Below are 15282 nucleotides of genomic sequence, written 5' to 3'. Positions count from 1 at the left end.
AGAAAGTCATCCACTTTTACTTGACAAATCACAGGGTGTTCACACTCTTCCTGGCATCTTACTGCAGTGTGACTAGAAGCATCCCAGGTGAGGAGTGCAAGGGAATGTTCCTATCATCAAATATGGGTTCCTAACTCAGTTGTCTAAATTAAACATCTGAAGCCTAATTATACAGCCCCATCTCCCTGCGTAGTGAAAGCAGAACTGCATCAGGCAGTTTAGAGAGAATCTGCTTTAAGTTTTTTTTTTTAGAGACCCAAACTTCTAGGAGACTCACTTTTATGCTGTGTATTCCAGATATGAAAAAAGGTTGAATGAGTTTGAGTTGCTCAGGAAGATACTCTTTTCCAGTCCCATCAAGCTGAACAAGCAGTAAGGCAAGGGAGAATCTGCTTGGCTTTGTTTCTCCCCAGTCTGTCTTATTTCCTTACACACAGACCAGATCCTCAGCTGTTGCAGATGAGTCTAACCTCAGGAACTTCTTGGTGCTCTCACAGTATACACTGGCACAGAAAGCAGCCCTCTGTACTCCAGTCAAGAGTGGGAGTTATTCCTAAAAATATGAAAACTCTTTAGCTTTTTTGCTAGAGCTGAAAGAGTTCTTACTTGACAGGCACTCTGCTGTGCTCCTGCTAGAGTTTTGTTTTCTTGTCTGAGGCAAGGACACAAGCAGGCAGTGCTTGGAGTTCAGATGACCATGGAAAGCCCAGTATTTAGCAGAAAGGGGTGTATCTGCTTCCATCAACTGCAGCAAGAAGGAGGTAGCTCAGAAGAGGGCTGGTACTAAGACTGGCTGTTCAGCAAAGCACCCTGTGCTCAGCTTCCTAAAGTTGTACGAGTCAGAGCAGCTCTTCTCAATAAGCTTAAGTGCTTGGCCCAGCAGCTGCAGGAGAGCCTCAGTTTGTGGCTGTGGCAAGGAGCATTCCAGCTGAGGCTGTGGAGGCTCACATCAGGGGCTCACAGGTGCCTGGGCTTTGCTACCAGCCTGGCACTACTCTGAAACAGTGAAAGACTTGGTTGAACCATTCCCCTTCTCCTTCTCCTCCCCGTCTTTCTCATCTTCCTCTTTCTCCTTCTCCTTTTCCAATTGCTCAGATGTCCAGGGTAGTTTGCTGTCAAACCAGAAAGCCCCTAAGAAGCTCACACTGTCAGGACAGCCACTGGTCCCTTGAAAGAATCCACAGAGGAGCCTTTTCCTTCACCATCCTCACTCTAAGCCTGCAGTGAAGAGCTGCACAAGCCCATGATGCCAAATAACACAACTGAATCAAGCTGCTTGTGAGTGAGGACATCATGCATAGGTTCGGTCACCAGATGAACATGACTTTGCACATCCTTTCCCCTGGAAGCAGCTTTTTGTAAGGCAGGCATCTGTCACTGAGAAAACTTCCATAAATGGATCTGAAGACTTTTTTCTTTTAATTCTTTGTTTCTTTAAGCCAGAACTGATGCAAAAGAAGAGCAAAAGTCAGAGCTGTCACTCCCCATCTGATGCAGGGCACAGAATGAGTTGCCCCATAGAGAAACAGAAAGGTTCAAAGATTCCCCATCTCCTTTTGAGGGAAAATCTGCAAGAAGCAGAAGCTCATCTTGTGGCACAGATGTCGGGGCTGGGAAGCAAACAGCCTCTGTGGACATTGTGGTTTTGCACAAAATTGACCATTGTTTCCCTTCTGTCCCATCAAAATTATTCATCAATTCAAAGCATTTCCAGGAGAAAGAGGGGAAAGGTTTGCACATCCTTTTCCAGCCAACTGTTCTTAAACCACTTCTGAACTAAGAATGCAGAGACATTACCTTGCAAAAGGCTTTCAGCACTCCTGACAAGTTTTGTAGGGGGGGAGGGGAGGGGAGGGGAGGGGAGGGGAGGGGAGGGGAGGGGAGGGGAGGGGAGGGGAGAGGAGAGGAGAGGAGAGGAGAGGAGAGGAGAGGAGAGGAGAGGAGAGGAGAGGAGAGGAGAGGAGAGGAGAGGAGAGGAGAGGAGAGGAGAGGAGAGGAGAGGAGAGGAGAGGAGAGGAGAGGAGAGGAGAGGAGAAATGAAAAGCCTATTTTAGAAAGTTCATAAATGTGCTAGAAGCCAAAACATCTCTTCATTTGTATGAACACAAATCAGCTGCAGCAGGGATAGTGAAAGACCAACTTGGTCTTAAATGCTTTGTTTTACTGCTAATTTAAACATTTGAACGTAATGTTCTTTATGATGCTTGTGAACAAAACCACAGTTGTGCTACCAGATCTGAGGAGCTCTCACTGTCTGTCTTTCTGCATCTCATAGGTTTTATATGTCACTCTAACATCAGATAATGTGGTACAACACATCTGTTTTGTACGCCAAGCATCACCATTTTGAAGCTTCAGCCCTGCAGTGCAGATGGTGGTTGGTGAACACTAACCCAGCCCCAGCTGCCACCAGGAATGGCCCTAAAAGGGCTGTAGGTCATTTGCAGGGCTGCAGGAATGTGGAACAAGCAAGAGCAGTGCCAACAAGTGGGGCAGAAACTGGGGGTAAACCCGGGTGGACATTTGTACCTGTTGGAGGCGTGATGCTTCCAGCCTGTGCCTGACACCTGGTTGGCTGCAGGGATGTGCTCCCCATCATGTCACCTCTTTGGGGGCAAAGTGTACAGGTTACCTTCCTCACGCAGGGAAACAGCATGGTAACACCATGCAGGTAAGCACTCGGGGCTCCCCAGCAGGAGGGATGCTAGGCTGCTTCTGCAGCCTGCTGGGCAAGGCTGCCCCTGGACAAGCGGACAGGCACGTCCCACCCCAGACTTTCTTTGGTCAGGGCTTTCTAAAGTAAAACTATAGCATGGGAACCCGGGAATGACATTTAAGAGCAGCAGCTCTAGATGTGTGGAGTTGCAGTAAAGTTGCTGCAGTAAAGCCAGGCTTAAAGCAGGGCAACTCCAACCCAATCCTGCCCTTCCTCACAGGATGTCAGAAGGTGTGCTTTGTCCTAGGGCAGGGGCAGAGCCCCAGGTCCCTGACAGCAGCATACCCCTTCGGCTGTCTGATTTGCAGTGATGAAAGCGCAGGGTGAGAGCAAGACTCAATAGCACTGGTTCATGAAGGGTCAAACTGCTGTGCAGCTAGTCCTCTGATTTATTAGGAAACTGTTCTTCCTTCTCCCATTGCAAGGGGAAGATCAGCAGGCAGGAGAAGTAACACATCATAGATTCATAGGCTCACACTGACGTTTCATGAACAGCAGAGAAAGGACCAAATGCAAAAAACCCCCATCCTGGCTTCAAGTTGATGATTTACGCTGTTTTCTCAGGGTCTGTTTGCCAAGCAGCTGGTGTTTTGTGCCAGTAGCCATTACAGAAGAGCTTTCTTTGATAGGTACTGTGAATGAACACTACACAGCTTATCTTAAAACAAAATCCCCTCCACTGCTTACATGGGCTGGTAGGGAATGAGGGAAAGAAAAACTTTGGCTTTGTTGGTTTTTTTACATAGGACAGAAAGCACATTCAGGGGAGCCTGCACTATCTGAGCAAAACACAACAGATGAATTCTATTAACGGATGGAACATGTGGCTGGGTTCAAGCTAGAGTTGTCATTTGAATATAGAAGTCAAAGCCAATTTATTGTAACATATTTTTCTTTTCAAAATATTTTAGGAAAGACAAAAAAGTTTGCGCAACTACTTGGCAAGCAGGTCTGTTGAGAGGAGGTATTTTCTATCTTGCAGCTAACATAAGGCCTGAAAAATGTGGCAGTGCCGAGCAAGCCTAGATTCCTTCTGGAACTGAAAGAAAGTGTGCAGGATATAATTGTGTAAGAGCCCAATAAATTTGAAGGGTGGGTTTGCAACACTGCCTTGGGGGCTGCAGGTGGCTCCAGAAGAAAGTAATAGCTTTTATTTCAGTAACAGTCTTCAAATGCTTTATCTGACTAGCTGCACACTCATGTGGCCCCATCTAGAAGCCACTGAATTATTTTAAAATAGAAATACCCATAACAATCATTGTGCTTCTTCCATGCCAGATGGTGGAAAGATAAGTGGGATTAGTCTGTACTGAGTGTGTGTGTTACTGGGGAGGGGAGGAATGAGCTTTCCTGTAGTTTGCAAAGTGCTGAACATCAGTGCTTCATGGTCTTCAGGGCATGGGCAGGCTATGTTGACCAATCCTTGTTTCAATGTCAGTCAGCCTGTATATTTGCCCAAGTGCCATGGGGGACAATGGCCATGGAGCAGTGTTTTACTGGGATAGCAGCCCAGACCCTGGCTTTACAGCTTGGTATTGAGAGAACCACTCTGTAATGGGGACTCTCCCACTGTGGAGTCTTGTGTTGCAAGGCAAAAATCCTGCTCCCTCTTAGGTTATACAGAGTGGTGTGGTTGTTTCTTACTGTGAATTGCAGCCAAGTGGGGTCAGAGAATGGATGTATCTCCTGACTGTTGTGACCTCTTCAGTGTACCCCGTTTTCTTTGTAGCTGTGTGGCTAAAAAATACATGGGTCTCCAGTGATCCAACATAGGCTGAGTATTTTTGTGTGTGTACTGAGAAAGCTACTTCCTACATTTGGTAAAGGCCCAAGTACCAAACACTGCTGGAGCAAGTAGGCAGAAAACATATTGCTGCTGAGGGAAATAATGCCAAGAGAAAAGGAGCAGCATATAGTCATTCCATGTGCATTCTCATCTTGTATGAGCATGGTTAGAGTTCTTATGTACCTTTCCCATTGCCCTCTAAGATGACTTTTTGCCATCCCTTCATTATGGAGCTGCACACTGCGAAGAGGAAGCAGACCTAGATCCCTCGCAAAGACCAGAGAGACCCTAAAACACTCTTCAAGGTCATTCCCAGTTACACATTTATTTTACTGAGTAAGTTGATACACTCTTAGCCTATTTAATTATGTTGCTAATGGGATTCAATTAGCAGTCTCTCAGAGATTGCTCTTGTCAGGGAGATGACTGGAGGAATGAAAGCAGTGCCATCCTCACCACTGTGAAGTATTAACTTACACCTCTGTATTTCCTAAGAATAGATGCCACTTCTAACAATAAGTCTGCAGCTTCTCGCTGCTGTGCACCAGATGGTAGGAACCAGCAGACGCAGAGTTTGTTCCCTTGTGGTCAAACAAACTGCTGTACAGCCCAATGCATGTTTCCTGAAAGATCCCCAGGACAGCTCTGCTACTTCTGTTAATGTTTCCCAAGCTCCCAGCACAATATTGAGGTTTTCCACTGGAACCACCTGGCACATTTTCAGAGTCTTTCCTGAGGGATGAAGTTACTCTATCCTCTTCTTACTTTGTCAATGCCTTTGTATCGGTCACTTATCCTGAGAGTCTGTGGGCTGTGTCCTGAACTTCAGCTAATTATATAAAAGGGATAATTTCCTTTTCTTGATACTTATTATTTTCATCCTTCATGAGCCATTTCTTCTGTTTCAGGAGCAACACTCTGTGGTAGGCCAGGGAGCTGGCCCCACTCCAAGCTCCAGTTCTTGCTCAAATCCAAACACTGGAAGTGGTTACATGAACTCATCCCAGCAATCATTGTTGAATCAGCAGCTGATGGAAAAGAAACAGGCTCTGCAACGGCAAATGATGGAGCAAAAACAACTCCTTCTGCAGCAGCAGATGTTGGCAGAAGCTGTAAGTTTACTAATTTCTTATTCTACATGAAAAATATTGTCATAAAAACAATAGAAAAGAAAGCTAAGACAGGGAGAAGAAAGCCCCCTAAAACATCAAGGTTGTTTTGGAAGAGTGCACACTGTATTTTTCAGCACTTTTCCAAGCCTTTTTGAAACCTTCCTCAATCTATACGAAACAACTCAAGTGTCTAAGCTACTGAAGTTTCATTACAAGAACAGTCCAAGCATATGCTTGGTTTTGAGGCATATGAATATTGATCTGTGGTTTTCTTTGCAAGATAAACCAAGGTGAACTGCTATGCTACTTTGACCTCAGAGGAAAGTTTACTCCCAGGGTCTGTCACCCAGGCAGCATAGTGTAAAATGCCTGTGTGTAAACAAGGATCAGGTACCTTGATTTTGGGGTTCAGCACAAGCTCGTGTGCTAGGCTGGGGTCATATATGAGTCCTACTTTCTCCGGTTTTATTTTTGCATTTCTGGGTATCTGTAGCCAGTTGTGTCTCCTTCGGTATCTGAAAGACTAGGTGGGAGTTTCTGGTCATTTTAGGAGACATGGGGGATTCCATAAAGGAAATATTTCTTGACTTTTTGATTTATGAAGAAGAAAAAAGAAGTTTCAAGTCAGCTCTCTGTGCTGCAATTTTCTGTCAGAATTCTAGCAGAAAAAAAAAAAAACTTAATTGCTCAAATAGCTTCTCATAAATAAAATAGAAATTTAATCAGCTTGGCTTTGCTTTTGTATTGTGTACACAGAAACACACATAAAGCTTGCCTACAGTTTTTACATGAATTGCAGGGATTTCCTGGGAGTCTATCTTCTTCACAAGGATTCAGGTTGAGCAGGATCACTTAAAAATCTTAATCAGACCCCTCACTCCCATCATGAATTGTGGAAATGCCTAAGTAACACAAAAAAGGCTCTTCTCCCAGTGTTTTTAAGTGCTCCTGGGAGAAGAAAATACAGATTTTTCACTAGAAGGTCCATATGCATGCTGTTTTCAGGCAGATTATCCCCAAAATATGCCAATGGACTTGCATCATCAGCTACGGCCTGACTCTTTCTCAATGACAAGCTGGAATGCCATTCTAGCAGCTGAGCCAGAAAACCCGTGCATATTGCAGAAAAGGTGTGATGCTGTCACAGCAGCTGTCCAGTAAAGGCACACGTGCACCAAACTCACCATTTCCTGCTAAGGGGGCACAAATCCCAACGAGCCATGTCACATGAGTGAGCAGTGGCACTCTGGAGTAATCAAATCACACTGATGCTGATGAGAGATTTGGCATTGACTCTGGTGCCTGCTCTTTCCAGATCTTTGTGTGCACAGGCCAGTTAGTCAGATTTAAGTTCCAGGACTTGGATTTTTATCTTTCTCACATCAGAGACATGAATCTTGCAAACTCAGAATTAAAAAAAAAAATCTGTCTCCCCAGCTAGTATTTTTTCCTGCAATCTTTCCCTGCTGTCCTTGCCCCAGTTCTCGTACTCCTGATATAAAGGGAAAGACAGCACCTTGTACACGTACAGGGAAGCACAGGGCAATGATGAGTGGCATGAAAACAACAAGCCCAGCACCATCCTTGCCAATCCATGTGTCCTGCTGGTATCCCTGCTGAGGAGAGCTGGAGGGAGTAAAAAGCAAGGATTTTGCTGGGTTTTGTGGTTACCCGTCCAGTGTAGGAAGACAGGGTGAGGGGAGGAATGGGCATGGTTGTGGATGGGGATGACAAGCTGAAATTGGAATACACTTTGTACTGCAGTGCAGACATGGCCATTTTTCTCAGAGGCTGAGAGGAAAGTTGAACCAGACTCAAACACAATGCAACCATCAGAAAGATTTCCATATAGACTTCAGTAGGTGATTGCAGTCACAAGTGACTCTTCTGTGGACTAGACAGGGTGAAAGGAAGAAATACTTCCATTTTTTACATACTGAGAAAAGAAAGAGATTGGCAAAACACAGAGCCAGGAAAGCATAAAAAATAGCAAATTAATGTACTTCTACTCTAATCCTCTAGGAGAAAATAACTCCACAAGACCAGCTGAACAGACACTTGACAAGACCACCACCAGATTATAAAGACCAAAGAAGGAATGTGGTCAACATGCAACAATCAAACCAATATCCTGGTAAGTACCCACAGTCTCAGTGCAACTTCCTTCCGTCCTTCCTTCCTCCCTTCCTTCCTTCCTCCCTTACTTCCTTCCTCCCTTCCTTCCTCCTTTCCTTCCTCCTTTCCTTCCTTCCTTCTTTCCAGCTGGAAGGCATGCATAGGATGACAGGAACATGATTTTCTGGCTATCTGCTTCCACCACTGCAGAGGCAGTAGATGGTGGCTGTGATTTTTGCCTTACTGTCCTGCACCACTGAGAAGTGGTTGTGTGTGATCTGCTGCTTCATCCAGGCTGATACCACCTGTCTCAGACATGGCAGTTGGTACCCTTCCCATTAGCACTATCTGGGGCAAATGTGCACCCAAATACTTGATGTAGCGATGTCCTCTTGACTATGCACCCTCATTGTGTTCGGATGCTTCTCTCATGTATGTAGTGCATCTTGGTTCAGAAACCGAGATGAGAACCATCCCTCCCTTTAAATGGCAGTTCATGTATAGTGTGAGGACCCTCATATGGATTTTGAAGTACCCCACAGGGCACCGTCATGGGTGGTACTTTTGGTCTGTTTAATAGGCCATGGCTGTGGCCTTAGTGCTGCTCTACAAGCAGCATTTCAACAGATCAGTCAAACAGTAGAGTAAAAGCCCTTGCTTTCTGCCAAAACTGCCCAGGGTAGGAAATGCCCAACACTTTAGGACTAGTACTTTGCTTCAGCTCTTGTGCCCCGATCTCCTTGGAGAGTCTAGTTTTTGAAGCACAGGATTGCTTGTTTGGCTTTTCACCTTGCTGATTGGCAGAAGGCAATTCAGAGAGCAACGGCACAGTAGGGAAAAAATGCTGAGGAGAGAGGAGGTGGGGGAAATGCAGCAGATGGGACCAAAGGAAATTCTTTATACTGCAGAAGTGTCTGTACATGTAAGTATAAAAAGGATCCTTTGCCTTCTAGTATATTTTTGTATGCAACATTCTAAGGAAAAAGAAGAGAGGTTTTTTTGTTGTTGTTTTTCTGTAACTGTTGTCTCTGCAGGTTCTGCTGGTGATCTGAGTCTTTCCTTCTTATCTGTCCTTTGTAGCAAAACTTTTTCAGCTTCTATTATTATTTTAACGAGCTCTGAAGTGGAGCTTGCTCACATGCCACCCCTCTGCCCAATCTTCTGGCTATGTGGGACCCACAGCCCAGCTCTGTAGGGATGGGCCAGGTTGGGCTGCTCAAGCAGTATTCATGCACTCCTTTGCTCTGCTTACAAGTTCTAGCAGTAATAAGTTTACTGCAACCTGGAAACTGCTGCTTTCTAATGGACCTGGGTGTTAATCTTCTCCAGTAAACTGGCTCAAGCATCCCAATATAATAGCCCGTGGTGAGGGCCCTGCTCACTGGCTTAGTACCTCCTGTACTCCCAAAATAAATGCTTTGGCAACCCCAGCATTTTGCTGAAGAATCATGTGATTTGGTGTGTTGTTTAAAGGTTTGTTCTTGGAATCAAATGATTAACTGAGACTCCTGGCTTTTACATAAAAACAATCCATTTCTAGTCTGAGAGAGAAAATGGAAGTGAGTGCAGCCACATGTGTGAAAGGCTGCAAAGTGAGTAGATCACTATTGTTATGTGGCAGCTCTTGTTGTTAATCTGATGGACTCTTTGCCAGTCTTGTGGTATTTGGAGTCCCATCTCCTCGGTTTGAAACATGTGGGAATGGCAGCACTTGTCCATTCAAACCTCAAGTCCCTGCTGAGTGAGCCCCGGGATGACAGAGGCTTTTCAGGCAAGCCTGGGAGAAAGGGCTGTTCTGGGAGCTTCCAGCAAAGCTACCAGATGGAACGATTAGGAAACTCTTGCATAAGGGAGTAACAGTAGGGAAACTGTTCCCTTTTTCTGGGAATAGCTTTGCTCAGATCAGGGAAGAAGAAACAAAAAGCTAAATAAAATCTCACAGGCTGGAGAGAATTGGTTAAGTACTTTATTTCTCTATACTTTTCCCCACAGTGCCATGCCATGCCATGGCAACAAACCCCCAAGAAAAGAGCAGGTGAATTGGGTAAGGAAGCTGTTTCTCCAAATTGCTGTAGCCTGGGGTGCCCAGCTGCTGTACACAGTGCTTCTGGGGAAGGAATTTCTTCCCATCTGGAAGATATAAGAATGGAAAATACTTGCGTTAAAAATAAAAGCATAAAAATAGCAAAACAAAGAAAGAGGAAGCTTTGTCTTTTGGCAACAAGTACAAAACCTTCCCAAACACTTGTGTTCTTTAAAAAGTGTAGCATTTGCAGGAGCAGTGTGATGTGTAGCCCTGGGGTCTGCTCAACAGCTGGCTTGGTCACCCCAGGAGGGGCTTCATCCCAGTGGCAATGAAGTGACTCTACAAACTTGTAGTTCAGCTGGAGGGAGAGAACCATCTCTCCCCAGCTTGCTGCTCCAGAAATTCATTCTTTGGAAATGCCACTGAATTCTGTACCATTCTTCCTCTTTAATATGGGCTCAAGGGAGCAAAAAAATCAGGGCTCCATCCCTATCACCCCTGCAAAAAGATCACAAAATCACAGAAAGGTTTGGGTTGGAAGGAACCTTAAAGATCATCTAGTTCCAAACCTTCTGCCATGGGCAGGGACACCTGTCACTAGACCAGGTTAGTCAGAGCCCATCCAACCTGGCCTTGAACACTTTCAGGGATAGGACGTTCACAACTCTTTCACTAGTCCAGTGTTTCACCACCCTTGAGTAAATTTCTTCCCCACGTCTAATCTAAACCTCTCCCCTGTCAATTTAGAGTCACTCCCCCTTGTCCTGTCACTGGATATCCTTGTAAAAAATCCCCCCCCCCCCCCCCTCTCTCTCGTAGCCTCCTTCAGGTACTGGAAAGTACTAAGTCACCTCAGAGCCTTCTCTTCTCCCAGCTTAACATCCCCAACTCTCTCAGCCTGTCTTCATAGGAGATGTTACAGTAGTTCCAAAAATGCACAACCCACCAGCAAAGCCAAAGATGGGGCTAAACATGTGGTTACCTGCTGAGCACTGATTGTGGGAATGGGATTGTCCTAGTTGGGCTAAAACCAGTTGGAGTCCCCATAGCATATCCTGTCCAAGGGGCTGCCCAGCTCAGGGACTTAATTTAGGTGCTTAAGTTAGAAGAACACAATTCTTAGGATAATTAGATCCTCTACAGTCAAGTGTCTCTGACTTAGAGCCTGTTTTGTGGAACAGGCTGCCTTCAGGATAGGTGGAGCTTCTTAATTTAGGTATCTATGTTTATATTGATTTGGTACAAGCACTCTGATTGTGGAGTCATGCTCAGTGTTAATAGTGATTTGGGAATAGTTATTTTTTAAGTCCTTAAGGAAAAAAAAAAGAATATTTTGCCTCCATTGCTAAATGGAAATAGCGTATGTATAAAAATAATGCAGAAAAGGCAGACATATATAATTTTTTCTTTGGTTCCAGTCTGTGGGAGCTGAACATAATTATGGTGAAATTTCAACAGGAACAGTATATTAAACAGCTGTTCCTAAACATAGACTTTTAAAATATGTATGTGCATGATTTGTCTTAAGGAGTTTTAAAAGAGATGGCTGAGAGGTTCTCCAAATTCTTAGTGTCACTTTTTATTTAGTCTTGAAACATCAGGGGAGACTACTAATGTCATGATAAGAATTAAAAGGCTGAGTAGGTAATTGCAGCCTAGTAGCCTAATGCAGAGCTCAGCAAAACTACTGGGGAGCACATACAGCCCAGATAATAAAGAATTGAGGAAGGGAAAGATGTAATTAATTTCAAGCAACATGGGCTGATTCTAGAGGAATCTTTTCAAACTTGCGTGGAATCTCTTTCAATGAAACCACAACTTAAAGGGAATAGTTACTCAGATTATGTCCATTAAAGCATCTGACTTCTTATTATCTATCTTGTTTAAAAAACAGAGTGACACAAAATTAACATAGCTCAAAAGGAAATGGATGACAGGTCTCCAGATATCATTGTGAGAAGCCACGTGACTGAAACTGGATATACAAACATTGTCTGAGATGATGCTGAACTGGAAAAATAGAGCTTACTTTGCATCCACATTGGAGAGGTGCAAAAGTTATTACTGTGACCAGCTATGATGTACAGCTCTGAAACTGAACACCAAAAACTGTCAAGTTCTGAAAGGAGCTCCAAAGGACCAAAGGACTGGAAAACATGCCACACACTGAGACTGAAGTACTTGGATAATGCTGCAAGCATGACACAGTCTTGATGCACCTGTGTAGTAGGAAGGAATTTATGATGGACCAACTAATAAAATTAATCACACAGACCAATATATAATAAGATTTGGTGATGAAGCTGAAGTTAGTCAAATTCCATCTGGTTTTGCCATACGTACAAAGAATCAAACCAAGGCAATGTCTCATGCCCAACAATTGCTATTAGTTGCACCCTATGAAATAGAAAATCTCCTCGATTGTGCTCTGGGAAAGGCTCAGAGAATTCCCAAAATGCAGTGGTACCTTGGTAGCAAGCTCATTTGACAGCTTTTCTCACACTTTAGGGGCCACCAAAAGAGGTGTGAGGATTTAGCTTGTACTGTGCAGTGTGGCACAGATTTCCTCAGCTGACCCACACATTGTGTGAAGAAACATCTTTCATTTGCCTTGAGCTGGACTTTTTCAAGCTGTGCTTCTTGTAGGGTTTGTACTGGAAGCAAGAGTAGCAAAGGGAATTACACTATGGAGCAGCTAATTGTGTGCAAGAGGGTTCTCCACAGTACCATCTACACTAGCTGTGTTTAAAAAGTGATTGGTCTTTTTCAACCAGTCTCTCAGGGATTAATTCAGTCTTGCACTGCATAAGCACTCAGCCTTCATGGTATAAATGACCTACAGTGGCTTCAAAATAGAGGTTATGTAGCTGAAGAAGTGAGCTTGTTTTGAGGTTTGGCTGTTGAAGGGAAGAAAATCCTCTCTTCTTGTCATCCACTGGCAGATGTCAAGTGCAGGAAAATCCTCCATCAGGCAGAATCAGCCAAGAGTGATAAATTCATGCCAACTCATAACTTGCAGATTCCTGGTGCACAAAATGGGATGTTCAGGTGCAGCAAGCACTGGCACATCATGTGTAGTTCCCTCACGGGCAAGTCAGTTTCTGCAGGGGCAAATAGCCACAGCCCATCTAGGAAAGGAGTTTAGAAGGGGCATGTGTGAGGCTCACCAGGCACAGCTTCAAGTCATGTCCTCCCTCCTGCTTCGCCACCACTTGGGAGCACAGGCACGTCCCAGACTGGGCTGAGCTCTTGTCCCTACAAATGTGTGAGATGCAGTCTTGTCTCCTGCTGGCATCTGGGACGGACATTCCCAAAAAAGGGTGGGTACTGCTGCTGTAGGTGTCTAAGAAAGGTAGAAAAGGAGCCTGGTGAAAGTGCCTCTCACTCCCCATTGCCCCTAGAGGGAACCAGGATGAGCCATGCCCTGTAAGGAAGAAAAGTTCTTGATCTCTGATCATTTAGAGAGGCTTTGTCCTGTCTGAAGTGTCTAGTGCTTCTGTAAAGAAAGCAGGAAAGTCTTATCTCCTGCCCAGTGGTTCTCTCTGTCCTTCCCTGCTTCAATATTTCTCTTACAATGAATGCCAGTTTTGGCTCATGTGCTCTCCTCTGAAGGGATGGAAATACCACAGGTGGCTTAGTATAGACCAAACCACCCTTTGGATTATAGGCATCTTCAAGGCCTTGAGCAAGTTCTTGTAAGTCCTCTTAAGAGCAAAGAAAGAAAACTGGATTTTTGAATGTCACCACACATTGATGCACTCATGCTTGTTTTAACACTTATGTTTTTTTCCTTTCCAGGTGGTTCACCAGCTGTGAGCATGAGCTCCAACAACATGTCCTTATCCAACCCAATTTCAACTCACAGCATCATGCCCCAGAGCTCCAGCCTCATGTCCACCCCTGCTGGAACCCGAATGCCTTCTGTTCCTGCTGCTCGGAGCATGGGCTGCTATGGGAACCTTCCTTGCAACCAACCAAGCACATACAATGTGACTTCAGGAATGAACCAAATGCAGCCACACAGAAACCAAAATCAAGTTCTGCCCAGTCAGAATAACCCCATGGTGTCCCGACAGCAAACCATGACACAGGGGAACAACGGGGCAGCTTTTGGGACGGGGACAGTGGTCAACTCTCAGCAAATAAGGCCAAGCTTGACCCATGGAGCGACAGGTATCCCTGCTCAACGGCCGGCCAATGTGATGATCACAGCTACTGCCAGTGCCCAGAACTGGGCCCCACAAGAGGCTACAGTGAAGCAGCAGGATGCACTGAAACCTGCAGGGGTCCGTTTCCCCACCGGCACTCCATATCCTAACCAGTCTTTGCAGCGCAACATAGGCAACCAGCATTTTCCTCAGCGTGCACTGGCACCTCCTAACCCGTTAGCGGCGGGAGTCCAGATGAAGCCCCCTCTAAACCAAATGCACCAGACTCTAAATGGACAATCTGCTGGCTCACTACGAGGGCTCAGCATAAGACCCAGTCAGCTGAGAGGACAGACTGTGCCTACCTTGAATCAGCCAGGAACAAGTATGACACCGCCGTCATCTCTGCCATCAACAGGTTTCACAACTACCAACCAAACCTCCCGGGCTTACCAAGGAAGTGACCATGGTAATGACCTAGCGTTTGACTTTCTGAACCAGCAAGGTGACAGTATAGGACCTGCGCTCAACAGTGACTCGGATTTTATAGATTCTTTACTGAAAACAGAGCCTGGTAATGATGACTGGATGAAAGACATCAACCTCGACGAAATTTTAGGGAACCACTCGTAAGTGACAGTACCAAGAGGGAACCAGATGAAGAGGCAGCAAGGACATTAGCTTTCTCTTTAGATGCCAACAACCTGCTTTATTGATTTACACTCCAGTAACTGGGCTGTCCTTTAAAATACAACACAGGGCAACTGCCCTGTTTGAAGAGTAGCTCTAGGAACAAAACTGAAGTGACAGTGTAAGTGATATTCCTGCCTGCCACAAAGGAGTGAAAACATGTGAAGGGTCTGTTCCCCACACCTGTGCCCAGCCCATTGCAAACTCATTGGTTCTTCTCAGAGCGGCTCTGGGAAAAAAACGTGTTCAGCTTCCCACACACGGAAGCACCAGACAGTGCTGTGGGCTGTGGAACATATTTTCTCTGAGTGCAAGTAAGACCCCAAGTGGTCCACAGCTCTTCAGTCATCGTGTTCACAGCCCTTAACTTCCTTGGGACTGCTCAGCCCTGACAGCATCAAGCCCTGTGTAAATCTCATGGCATTACAAAAACTGTTTACTTCTGCACAGTACAAACTTACATTTGCTTTCCCAATGATTTGGTTATAAACCCTCTACCTTTTGTAGCACACAACAGGGTAAGTGGTCTCATCTAAAGGAAAAAGGAAAAAGATCATCCAGCATGTTAGTCGGTGTGCTCCAGCATTTGTGATCTCCCTTTCATCAGTGTTTGCAGTGAGTATTAGAGGATGCTGCTGCTCTGCCAGCACACAGTCATTCTGGGCATTGAGGGAAACATGAGATGAACT

General features: G+C 45.1%; 1 protein-coding gene across 1 annotated transcript in view; it reads left to right on the top strand.

Moving 5' to 3' along the window:
- MAML2 (mastermind like transcriptional coactivator 2) overlaps positions 1-14536 on the top strand; it is a 206860-nt gene extending 192324 nt beyond the window's left edge. The window contains exons 3-5 of the mRNA XM_062514439.1: positions 5411-5614; positions 7637-7748; positions 13554-14536. Of these exons, the coding sequence (XP_062370423.1) occupies positions 5411-5614; positions 7637-7748; positions 13554-14536 (1299 nt within the window). The remainder of the gene's footprint in view (positions 1-5410; positions 5615-7636; positions 7749-13553) is intronic.
- The last annotated feature ends 746 nt before the right edge of the window (positions 14537-15282 follow it).

The sequence above is a fragment of the Cinclus cinclus genome, chromosome 2 (genome assembly GCF_963662255.1).
Source record: "Cinclus cinclus chromosome 2, bCinCin1.1, whole genome shotgun sequence".
NCBI lineage: Eukaryota > Metazoa > Chordata > Aves > Passeriformes > Cinclidae > Cinclus > Cinclus cinclus.
This window is presented reverse-complemented; position numbering and strand designations above follow the sequence as displayed.